We start from the raw sequence: 11,564 nt of genomic DNA on the forward strand, positions 1-11,564 counted from the left end.
ATGGTTATTGTTTAGCAGAACCTCGACTGGCTCTCGATCAAGTTTGGTGGGGCCCAGCTGAATACACTATAGTCGAAATCTTTAGACCCGAGTGAGCGTGTTACAGTGGACATCGGGAAAATTGACCGCGAGGTGCTGGAACTTAGGCTAAGTCCTCTGAAACAGCGGTGGAAGTGCACCTCAGCAACTGCTACTCGAATTCAAGCAGCAGCTCAAGACTTCATTAGAGCAGGTTCATTTTAAGGCAGCCGCTCGCGTCTGGGAGGAAAGAACATAGAAAATCACAAACTTGAATGGCTAATGGTATCGTCTATATCGTTGATCAAGTTCTCGTTCTTGGGAAGTCATGATGTACCGACTGAATGAGTCCAACTTGCCCCCTCTTGCTGATATGCTTACTCAAAAAATATTCTACATCGGCTCACCACTTTTGTCCTAGCTGTGATTCCCTTGGCCACAGAAAAGAGATAGTTGGTCGCCCACACTATTATCTGGGCATGTGATGTCTTCTTCATGGTCAGGAAACACAACATGAGGTAACTACCTATTCAAAAGCTGCGAAAAGAGCGCTAAAGCAGCCTGCGTATCGAGTTACATGTTGATTAAGTATAATCATGCCAGGCCCGAGACAAACATACCCTATTTTGAACTCATTGTAGTGCTAGGCGCAAGGGCAGTCATCACAAGGTAGGTCAGTTTCTGCGAGACGGCCCGGCACCGCAATCCTTTAGAGGAAGATAATGTTACATGTTTTTATCTAAAGTTGCGCTCGCTTATATGTCTTTACAAACTGTACTGCTGCCAAAAGCTGAGTGGCAAATGGTTGGGCGTTTGTCGCGAACCCTGACTGGTTGCTAATTCAAGCTTCAACTTCAGCAATTCAAAAGTGCGACCTTGTAAGTCACTTAATATCATTCGAATAATAATAATTCATTTTTTGAGATGGATACTTCCAGAGATCAACGGGGAGAACCACATTCCGATAAGATCAGCTAGGATTGTATTGTACTTACGAGCCACGTGCGGGTGATGATTGCTCTCTCTCGTTCGATGCTCGCTTAATGACAGGTTGTGGCAGTGTATCTAGATAAATCATTCATTCGCCGCCCTCGCTTGCACTTTCCTATCTGCAATGATCTGTATAACGTGCCATTGCGGTGCTTAAGTACAATTGTAGCCTACAAATCCGTAGTCATCAGTAGCCCGGTCGCCATATTACGGTTGATGTGACGAGTTTCCAATGTAGGTTTGGATTTTCATCGTACAAAATTAGTCTCTGGGAGAACAAGGCGCCGGCAAGAAGGCAAGCGCCCATACATAAGTAAACTGACATAATACATTCACTATCTGTCCTGCATGTAGCGGCAGGGGTCAAACTCGTTCTCAACTCATTTTGTCAGAAGGAATATTGGTCTCTGAATGCAGCCTACCTCCACACGTTAGGCCAAGTCTCGAACCCCGCCTTCCCCTCTCACATACATGTATACTTGATAAGTATGGCCAACTCTTGATCAGTTTGTCCGAGGTAGCACACTGGTGCCGCATCATACAACAATCAACTACTCATCTATTAACCATAGCAACTCCCTCGTGATGCCATGCAAACGCCCCGTTTGTACCAAAACCTTCTTATTGAACAATGGTGTGTGAGGCTATGCATTCTGCTGAGGCTTTTATTGACCAGCTGCTTCCAACCAGGCAGCTCGATGCCTGCCGTGGGCTTAGGAACATGGCAAGGTACGCCCGTCTCATGAGTCTTGAACTCCGTCCTACCGTATATCTGCGGTAGTTTCGGGCTTGTCTAACTTGTCGCCAAAAGGCAGCCCTGGAACGTCTGATGAACACGCCTTGAAAGCGTCAATCGTCCACGCCCTCCGCAGCGGCTACCGTCTCCTGGATACGGCCCAGATGTACGGAGTTGAGTCCATCGTGGGTCAGGCCATCCGCGAGAGCGGGGTCCCTCGGGAGGAGATCACGATTGTCACCAAGTTCTGGGTAAACTGGCACCACGATCCGGGCCGAGCATTATCCGCTTCTCTCGAGGCGATGCGGCTAGACTACGTTGACCTCTTCCTCATACATCTGCCCTGTGGCACCACGCCGGACGGAAAACCGCTTGGCATCCAGGGGTCGCCGACATTTGTGGAGACGTGGAAGGCGATGGAAGGTCTGGTTGGGCCGAGGTGCAAGGCCATTGGCGTTAGCAACTTTACGCAGAAGCTCTTGGAGACGTTGCTTGAGAGCGCGAGCGTTGTGCCGGCTGTGAATCAGATTGAGCTGCACGCGTTCAATCCCTGCCTACGACTGGTGCCATATTGTCAATCCAAGGGCATCCATGTGATGGGCTATGGGTACGTGATCAACGCTGTAGGGGAGAATGTGCGGTACTGACAAACCTATCTAGATCATTGGGAGGCGGAGATGCCAGCCCTTTTGACCAAATTCTAACTCACAAGGTGTTTGCTGATTTGGCCGAAGCCAAGGACTGTTCGATTGGCGTGGTTCATCTGTCATGGGCCGTTCAACGGGGCGTCACGGTTATTCCGAGGACCAAGTCGCACTCACGTTTGGGGGATAATATCCGCCTTGTTACTCTAAGTGATGAAGAGATGAGCATAATGAACGCTGCGAAAGACAACATAGCGCAGTGCCGAGCTATTAACAAGTACCGAGATAGCCCTGATGGGGAGGTGATCATTCTCGGCTGGACTATGGTGGACTTTGGTTTCGAGGACAGCGAAGGTAACTGTCTGACTTGATATCCAATACGCACCAGCCATCACGTCAAAAGGATCATAGTTGTGTCTATTACTTTTTTCATCATTCATGGTGTCGTCTATCTACTAGCCATCTAGAACCGCTCTAATGTCCACATGGTATCACATATTTAAAGGGTGCGAACGACGCGGTTGCTGGCCTCCTTCTCCTCCTTCTCGTCCCAGATGTTGATGTTCCAGCGGGGCTTGTAGGTGAAGGGAATGTTGTAGCGGCGGGGCTCCTTGCCGATCTCGTTGATGGCCTGGACGTCCTCGTCGGAGATCTTGACCTCCTGGAAGTTGGACTGGATACGGCTGGGGGTGACGGACTTGGGGATGACGGAGTGGCCACCGACCTGGGCCCAGGCAAGGAGAACCTGGGCAGGGGTGGCGCCGGTCTTCTCGGCGACCTTCTTGACGACGTCGTGCTCGATGAGCAGGGGCAGGCCGAAGCCGTTGTTGCCGAAGGCAGAGTAGGCGGTGATGTGGATGCCCTTCTCCTTGGCGAACTTGATGAGGGTGTCGTTCTGCTGGAGCAGAGGGTGGCGCTCGACCTGGTTGACGGCGGGGACAACGCCGGTGGCGTCGATGACGGCCTTGAGGTCCTCAACGGTGAAGTTGGAGACACCAATGGCCTTGACCTTGGACTTGGGGAGGTTGATCAGAGCTAAGGGCTGTTAATGCCTGAAATCACAGAAACGAAGGGGGAACAGGGCCTGCTTACCCTTCCAGGTGTCAACCAGGGAGACGCCCTGGTCAAGGTCGACCTCGTTGTCGTTGCCGGCGGCCTTGGGGAAAAGCTCATCGCCCTTCTTGTTGAAGGCAACGGGCCAGTGGATGAGGTAAAGCTGGGGACAGTCAGCAAGAAGTCCAAATAATTGAAGACTTGAGTATACTCACGTCGAGGTAGTCAAGCTCGAGCTCCTTGAGGGTCTCATCAAGGGCAGCCTCGACGTTCTCGGGGCGGTGGTTGCTTTACGATGTCAGTACTTGGGTTGGGACGGTGTCGATCAGTTGAGCGTACTTGTTCCACAGCTTGGAGGTGATGAAGATGTCCTCACGCTTGAGGCCGGGGATCTCAGCGAGAGCCTTCTTCAGGCCCTGGGCGACCTCGGGCTGGTTCTGGTAGATCTTGGCCAAGTCCTATAGCAATTGTTAGCCCCAATTGCTTGTGAAAACTGCCAATTGACAGAGGAATGCTTACCAGGTGGCGGTAGCCAGCCTTGAGGGCCTCGTAGACACCGACGGAGACCTCACCGGGAGAGGACTGCCAGGTACCGTATCCCAGAGTGCTAGAATGAGGGGTTAAATGATTAGCAAAGCTAGAGCAAAGGGCGGGGTAGAGCGATCGGCATGAGGAGAACCAGAAAAGGTTCATGTTTCGGATGGGAAGTAAACGTACGGGATCTCGGCGCCGGAGTTAAGCTTGGCCTTGTTACCGAAAGACATTGTGACTGTGTAGATGAGGTAGAGAGAGAGGTAGGACAGAGAGGTAGGACAGAGAGGTTGAAGGATGAAGAATGAGTATCGTGTCAACAAAAAAAGCGTCTGAAGGGATGAGCTAACGAGGGGCCTTTTAAACAAGTGAGGGGTTTCGGGCCTATTGCATCATCGTTTGTCAGAATGAGCTGCGAACCCTGATGGTGGTGCCGTGACGCCCACCGTCGGACCCGCTTTGCCCGCTTTGATGACTCCGTGCCCACGACTCTTAAACTATTCCAGTTGCTACGGCGGGGCACCGTGGTTAGTCGTGCCTGGGGTCCCCACACTTCGGAACGGGAGCCGATGCCGGAGGCGGGTTGGAAGAGCTGGAGGAGGGGGAGGTATTGGTTCGCTTAAGTCATCCTGCCGTGATGGCCTCCGTCTGGGCTCGGGACCGGGAACGGATGCAGTATGATGCATATTGTGGCTTTCTACGGGCATACTGAATGTATATTGTAGCACTTTTATTTAGATGGTGATTTTTTGTAATTGTTGATTGTTATTGTAAACTTCTTTTGGTGAGATTTTGAACACCTTACTGACCCTTCCTACCCGAGTGTAAGGTTATGCTGTTTGAAATCACGTCTTCTTCTTGGCACATGTCGTCTTCAATCAACTCATTCTTGGGCAATACAATGTACTGCTTTTCAAAGATATTGCGGGAATGACGATCGATATTGCGTGTAGGATACATATATCTTGCCGATCAACACGATCTTGTACATGGTTCCAGCCACAGCCTAGCAAACACGTGTAAAGAGGGTCCGAAGCGCATGAATGAGGGCTACACTTCAAAATGCCCCAGATAAGGCTGCTCCATCATTGGCCATCATCGCTTCCTACACAATCATCGCCATATGCCACGATTTTGTCTCATATGCTGTGGAACCAGTGCCCCGGTGGTTGGATTGCTGACTAAGGTCATTCCCAAGGAACAAAGTCGATGTTATAAACACTGGTGACATATCAAGCATTGGTGTTTAGACTATTAACACAGTTTGTTCAGTAGAATCGGAGGAACTAAGGCGAGGGCATTGCAGGGCGATTGAGCAGAACGTCTCACTCGAATCGGCGTCACGACGTATCTAGCATTGGATCAAATCTCCATCTTCCTGCAATTGAGCCTCTTGGAATCTCTCCGATGCCATGTCGTTTACAGATTAGCTCGTAAGCAGCCAAGTTAAGATCTGGTGAGACCTGCATCATGTCAGCACATTTATCCAATCATGCACCCGTTCATACAAGACCAAAAATCGATCTCGCCTAATTGTCGGCAGGATCATCAGGGGCAATGCTTGGTTGTATCCACTGTGGAGAGCTATAAAATTAGGGCGTCTGGAGGGACTTGGTGCCCCAAAAGCCCCGTACTCTGTTCTTTTCGCATTCATAAAGAATTTCCGTATTTGGACATATTGGAGGCCAACTTGGACGAAGGTTTGATGAAGAGAAGTGTCATGTATAAAATTGAAATGGCCGCGTGTTTTGAATCATCAACTTCTGCTCTTTTAGCCGCCAAAGATTGGATTCTAAGATCCAACAGCAGAGCAAACAAGTTTGTCATGAAATGGCAATCAATTCCCCCTTTCCAACCGGTAGCGCCCATACTGTAGCCGCCAAATATATCACCATCCGTTCCTAGACGTTGGCCAACAGCCCGTCAATGTTACTTTTAACCTGTCTATTTCCCAAATCAGCCAGCTAACCCCGCCCGATGGTCAGCTATATACTGGCTTGGTAAGGGATGAGCAGGGATTGCACCAACGTCCAAGCCCCCTTGGCCACCATTTGGGACGTTCATGTTTTAGCTTTCAGCTCCGTGTCTCACTGACTCGAAACGTTGTTCCAGTCCACCCGTCAAAATTCCGATGCTACCGCTTTAGCGAGAAGCTCTTCTTTGTTCAGTTGTGAACACCTGACCGTTTCTGAACTGCACCTCATCAATCAAAGGGAGCCCTGCTTCGCCTAGTAAATACCCAATCTCGCGAGCTTCGGCCGACAACATCAACAGCATCATCACGTTCGCTGTGCTCTCCCCCACTGACTGACGACTTTCTCATTGTCCTTTCTTCGGCCAGCACACATATACGCTCATTTCTGGCCTCAACGTCATTGCTCTTCTCCATGACTTGATTTTGACTTTCTCCCTTGGCTCGTCACCGCCGTTCAATCGTCACCAAGCACGATATCATACCTTCGTGACACCTCTCGCTCACCATGAAGTCAATGTACCGCTGGACGCGGGTTCGCTCCCTCGCCCTCATCCTCATCGTCAGTGGTACTCTGTTCTATTACCTCTTCACGGCATGGACCCGCACCGAGTCTTATATGCTCGAAAAATACATGAACCTGCAAAATGTCGCCCCTCCACCGGCGAACACAAAGGCCAGCTTCGACTGGTCTTCTGTCACCTACAAGTACCCACCACAAAAGCCGCTGGTTCCCCTCCCAAAGCGGCCCGGTTGGGGCTCCTCTCTCCCCCGGGTACAACACAAGTTCTCCACCGAATCTGCCGCCGCCGGCCGGGCCCGTGAGGCCCGCCGACATGAGGTCCGCGAGCTTTTCAAGAAGAACTGGGCGAGTTACAAAAAGTACGCCTGGATGAAGGATGCTCTTAACCCCGTGTCTGCCACTGCTAAAGATCAGTTCTCCGGGTGGGCGGCGACGCTTGTTGACTCACTCGACACCCTGTGGATCATGGGTCTCAAGGCTGAATTCGAGGAGGCGGTTGCTGCCGTGGCCACGATTGACTTTGGTTCGTCTAGCTCAGACCGGGTGAACACGTTTGAGACGAACATTCGCTATTTGGGAGGTTTGATGGCGGCGTATGATCTCAGCAAGCGCAAGGTTTTGCTCGACAAGGCCGTTGAGCTTGGCAACCTTCTCTACGGCGCCTTCAATACTGAGCACCGCATGCCCGTCGATTTCATCAGCTTCAGTGAAGCAAAGAAGGGCACGGGTCTCGATGTCGAGAGCTCTGTGGTATCTGCCTCTCCTGGAACGCTGTCCCTCGAGATGACTCGCCTGTCACAGCTGACAGGAGACCCAAAGTATTACGACGCAATTGTAAAACTAATGGATCTCTTCCACGATGGACAAATGAAAACAAAAATCCCGGGATTATGGCCCATGTTTGTCTCCATGAGGAGCCAGGATGTCGTCTCTGGCACACAATTCACCATAGCCGGCTGCGCAGATTCGCTGTATGAGTACCTCCCCAAGATGCAAGCCCTACTCGGGGGTTCTGAGCCCAAGTACCGCGAAATGACAGAAGCGTTCCTCAAGGCCGCTAATGAATCACTCTTCTTTCGCCCGATGCTCCCTGGAGAAGAGGAAATCCTCATTTCCGGAAATACCAATGTCAATATCAACGGGGAGAAGGTTCTCGACCCTGAGAGCGAGCATCTGGCCTGTTTCATCGGCGGCATCTACGCTCTGGCTGGAAGGTTACTAAATAAAGAGGAGTGGGTGAACGTCGGCGCGCAGCTGACACTTGGATGTTATTACGCCTACCAGGCCATGCCGACAGGCATGATGCCCGAGCGCTTCAACATGCTGGCCTGCGCTCACAGAGAGAACTGCAAGTGGGACGAAGACCGCTGGGAAAAGGAGAAGCGACTGCGGCCCGAATACAAAGAGCACTTGCCCAAGGGCTTTACGACGGCCAAGGACCCCCGGTACATTCTTCGCCCGGAGGCCATCGAGAGCGTCTTCGTTATTTACCGCGTCACGGGCAACCAAGGTTTTCAGGAGGCGGCGTGGGAGATGTGGAAGGCCGTGAGCAACGGAACGCTCGTCGAGAACGGCAATGCAGCCGTGCTGGACGTCACCAAGAAGGTTGACCCGTTGCCTAAAGAAGATTATATGGAGGTGAGTATAATATGCGATATGAACACATGCTAGCGTGGCGTATGAGATTGCTGACGGATATAATAGAGTTTCTGGCTGGCGGAGACATTAAAATACTTTTACCTTGTCTTCTCGCCGCCTGACCTCATCAGCCTCGACGACTATGTACTGAACACCGAGGCTCATCCCTTCCGGAGACTCCGCTGAGCGCTAGTCATCTCCCCCGGCTGGATATTAGGCCGGACAGCTCCGCCATCCGTGCACCAGCCGGTGGCATAGCGGTTATGAGACGTCGTCTAAACTCGAGAGATTATGATCAATCCCGCGGGCTGGAAAATTGGGACCCGCGGGAATGGGAAATTGGCGTTGACGGTTATTAAGTTTCACAATTTGCAGGTCCTATTGATGGGATCTAGCTTTTTTGTCGGCTGGAGGGCCTCATGTCATTGACGGCTATGATGCCATAGTTGAATACGTCAGGAGCAGTCTTTCTGCCCTACGCTGCCCTCTAGCCATGGCTGTGTTATCGCTTGGCAAAGGCTAGCAGTAATGTGCTGAAGATTTGTTGTGAGCCTCAGCGTACGTCACTGAATACTATTTTATCACGCTACGCTTGCTAGTGTATACATAATCAATGTAAGATGTCAAATCATATTCTCAAATTAAAAATGGAGATCTTAGGACATCTGTGAACCTAGCCTATCAGACTCTGGTGCTGAGAGAGCATGATCGCAGGAGAACGTAATATCAGTGAGACACCGGTATCGGGGCTTGGACCGAGCGCCGCGATGTAGTAATTGGGGCTGTAGAGTCATGGCGAACTTGATTGAAGCTTGTTTTATAGTATGGGAGCATCAAATCTTGAGTAAAACCATATTACATACTCGCCACCGGTTGAGAGGTAGGCCAAGACCCGTTACTCGAGTGAGCATTTCCCACAAGGTGGATGATGTGGGCCTGGGGCAGGACTGAACTTTCAACTGTTCTCGAACGAACACCTGTGATGATACCAGCTTCTTAGAAGCAATTTAGAGATCTGGTTCGTGTCACAAGTCTTACAGAGAAGCATCACCTCACCCCATTCTTAGCCTTCGCTTACGCCCCTATCCGGCACATCATACCTGCAGCGTCGATCAGTCCTCGTAACCCTGCTGTTACTGCGGACAAACCCGTATCTACCACAACAGGCAGCTGACAAGACCTTCGGCGAGACAAGTTGTTCACTATATTGTAGCTAGTAGCAGTCTTTAGTACCGCCGGTAAAGACGTGCGGATGAGGCTTGTTGTCGGGGCCTTGTCCATGTCCCTCCAACCCCGGTGGTTTGCATGAATCGCGCCGGGGAGCACTCCGCAACTCCAGGCCCCCAGTGACCCGCAAATTCTGGGCCCCAAAAGTGTTGCCAAGCTCGTTACTATAGAATAGTACGTTCCAGCAACCAACCTCCTTGGTGTGGGATGCCGCCAAGGACGGATTGAAACGTCCCTCATCGCCAAGGGCATGATCAAGCTCATATAGTCGATGACTTTTTATAGCCCCAAACGCTATCGCCTACGCGCCAAGACGCGCCGGCTGTCGACAAGACTCTCGCCGCAACCAGTCCGCGGGCGTCTCCGTCATACCCTCCTCCCCGGTCTGCAGTCTCCAATGGCAGCTGAGCACGACCACAAGATACGCTCTGCCCATTCTCAACAGAGTCATTTCTCGCATGAGATGTTATCGTCATCAGCAGCGACCCCATAGAGACTCAAAATAGCATCCTCCTTGCAACTAGTCCACAACATCTAGACATCTTGGCAGCTGACAGGGAGAAGGGGCGGTGTCGACAAACGGCCTAACCCAGCTGTCAATATTTCCAAACCTTCTTTACGCAGTTGTTGCGAGAATGTGAAGTTCGTGTATAAGAAGGAGACGATCATCCCGCCTTTTGGTCTCAAATGCCATCCCATCCCCATCCCGCACATCCACATTCAAACGCTCCTTTACACAACATCATCCAAACTTTGCCCAGATAAGGCTCCAGTCCTCCATTCAACGCTCATTCCCGAACACCAAGAAAACAGACAGTCAAGATGCGCGCCGTCTACGCCATTCTCACCGTCCTGGCCGCCTCTGTCTCGGCCCGCTTTGACGGCCCTTGCACGGATACCGCCTGCGGCACGGCCAGCGTAAATTGCGAGGCCGACGGCATGGTCTGCGTGCCGTTCCCCAGCGTTGATGTTGAGAAGCGTCTTGGATGCACCTGCAGCGTTGGCTAAATGCTGGAAAACCACGAATTGGCTTGGTCCTTTGGTAAGTACAAACAAATCAAGTCTACTTCCAAGTGAGCCATACTGACTCGAGCACTTCAGATCAGGCTCTTGTCCTATCTTAAGAAACGGCGTTTGGGGGTTGACTTGAGACATTGCATGTGGTAACACAGGGCGCACTGGCGTGGAACGGAAACATGGGCAGAAAGACAAAAAAAAAAAAATACCGGTAACACCCAGACGGGAGAATTAGGGAGACGATCATGACAATGAAACATGTAAAGGCTAGAATAGGATCCATTACGGGGTGGGACTTTTCTCCTTTGACAAGAATGATATCCAGACGCAATTACAGAGAAAACCGGGAATCCTTTTTTTTCCATATGCAATTTCAACCTCCTATTCGTGTGTAAAGACTGTGTGAGTTTGGCATACCTTTTTGGACTCGATATGCATGGGCCAACGCCAAGAAGTCGAGACGCCCGCCTCGACGTCTCCAAGACTCCATGATCTACCGGACGCGATTCATGGGGCAAATTTTCCCGCTGCCGGCCAACTCCCGTGGGTATTCTTCCCGCCTACCAAGCCTCTTGCCCCCCCTCATACCAAGCCTCGATCCGCAGCCCAGATCTATCATCCGTCGTTTCTGATAAATGCTCCGGGGCGGCCAGGATTTTTCGGCCACCCAAGAAGGAGGGTCCCCCAGCAACCGGCCTATACCAGCGCCGCTATTCTCGTAGATCTTTGCAGTAAGAGAGACATTCGCAAAGAATCTGGGCTATAAGTTATGGAGCAGTGAGATACGTGGGAGGGAACGACAGGGGTCAACCCTCATATAAGCTCGCCGCTTGATGGACACCGCCACAACTACGCCGAATTCAACTACGTGGCTACCTCACGCGGCCTGCTAGTACTATGATTGACTAGTCGTGGCTATGGCATTTTGACAGGCCGTTGGGCGAAGTGTTGGTATTGCGCAAAAATAGAAAACGGGTACACAGATGCAATTTACGACTAAAGTCTATCATTTATTAAAATGACAAGTAGGTAGGTAGTCCCTACAACAACAACCTCGGCATCCAGTGAGAACCTTGTAGATGATGAAAACATAACCTTGGGTAATCAAGAAACCACACTGGTTTGATTCCCAAGCATCTCACACTTCACAAGTTCCACTTCCCTCCATGAAGACTGCAATAACGCGCCTGGTGATTAATAAATCATCATTGAAAA

General features: G+C 51.0%; 4 protein-coding genes across 4 annotated transcripts; 3 read left to right on the top strand and 1 right to left on the bottom strand.

Moving 5' to 3' along the window:
• Positions 1–1,706: 1,706 nt before the first annotated feature.
• Positions 1,707–2,759, top strand: CTRU02_202637 (aldo keto reductase; the record flags this gene model as incomplete). Its single annotated transcript, XM_036728799.2, has 3 exons — positions 1,707–1,737; positions 1,820–2,351; positions 2,405–2,759. The coding sequence occupies 3 exons, from the start codon at positions 1,707–1,709 to the stop codon at positions 2,757–2,759; spliced, it is 918 nt and encodes a 305-aa protein (XP_036579314.2).
• A 128-nt stretch (positions 2,760–2,887) lies between these two features.
• Positions 2,888–4,205, bottom strand: CTRU02_202638 (aldehyde reductase; the record flags this gene model as incomplete). Its single annotated transcript, XM_070204064.1, has 6 exons — positions 2,888–3,430; positions 3,482–3,604; positions 3,657–3,729; positions 3,781–3,899; positions 3,961–4,048; positions 4,159–4,205. 6 exons carry the CDS (start codon positions 4,203–4,205, stop codon positions 2,888–2,890), a joined length of 993 nt encoding a protein of 330 aa, XP_070062646.1.
• A 2,247-nt stretch (positions 4,206–6,452) lies between these two features.
• Positions 6,453–8,291, top strand: CTRU02_202639 (glycoside hydrolase family 47 protein; the record flags this gene model as incomplete). The annotated part of the gene is made up of 2 exons (XM_036728801.1): positions 6,453–8,105; positions 8,172–8,291. 2 exons carry the CDS (start codon positions 6,453–6,455, stop codon positions 8,289–8,291), a joined length of 1,773 nt encoding a protein of 590 aa, XP_036579316.1.
• Positions 8,292–10,154: 1,863 nt separating this feature from the next.
• Positions 10,155–10,340, top strand: CTRU02_202640 (uncharacterized protein; the record flags this gene model as incomplete). Its single annotated transcript, XM_036728802.1, has 1 exon — positions 10,155–10,340. One exon carries the CDS (start codon positions 10,155–10,157, stop codon positions 10,338–10,340), a length of 186 nt encoding a protein of 61 aa, XP_036579317.1.
• Between the last annotated feature and the right edge of the window lie 1,224 nt (positions 10,341–11,564).

Source organism: Colletotrichum truncatum, assembly GCF_014235925.2.
Source record: "Colletotrichum truncatum strain CMES1059 chromosome Unknown Contig_0001, whole genome shotgun sequence".
Taxonomy (NCBI): domain Eukaryota; kingdom Fungi; phylum Ascomycota; class Sordariomycetes; order Glomerellales; family Glomerellaceae; genus Colletotrichum; species Colletotrichum truncatum.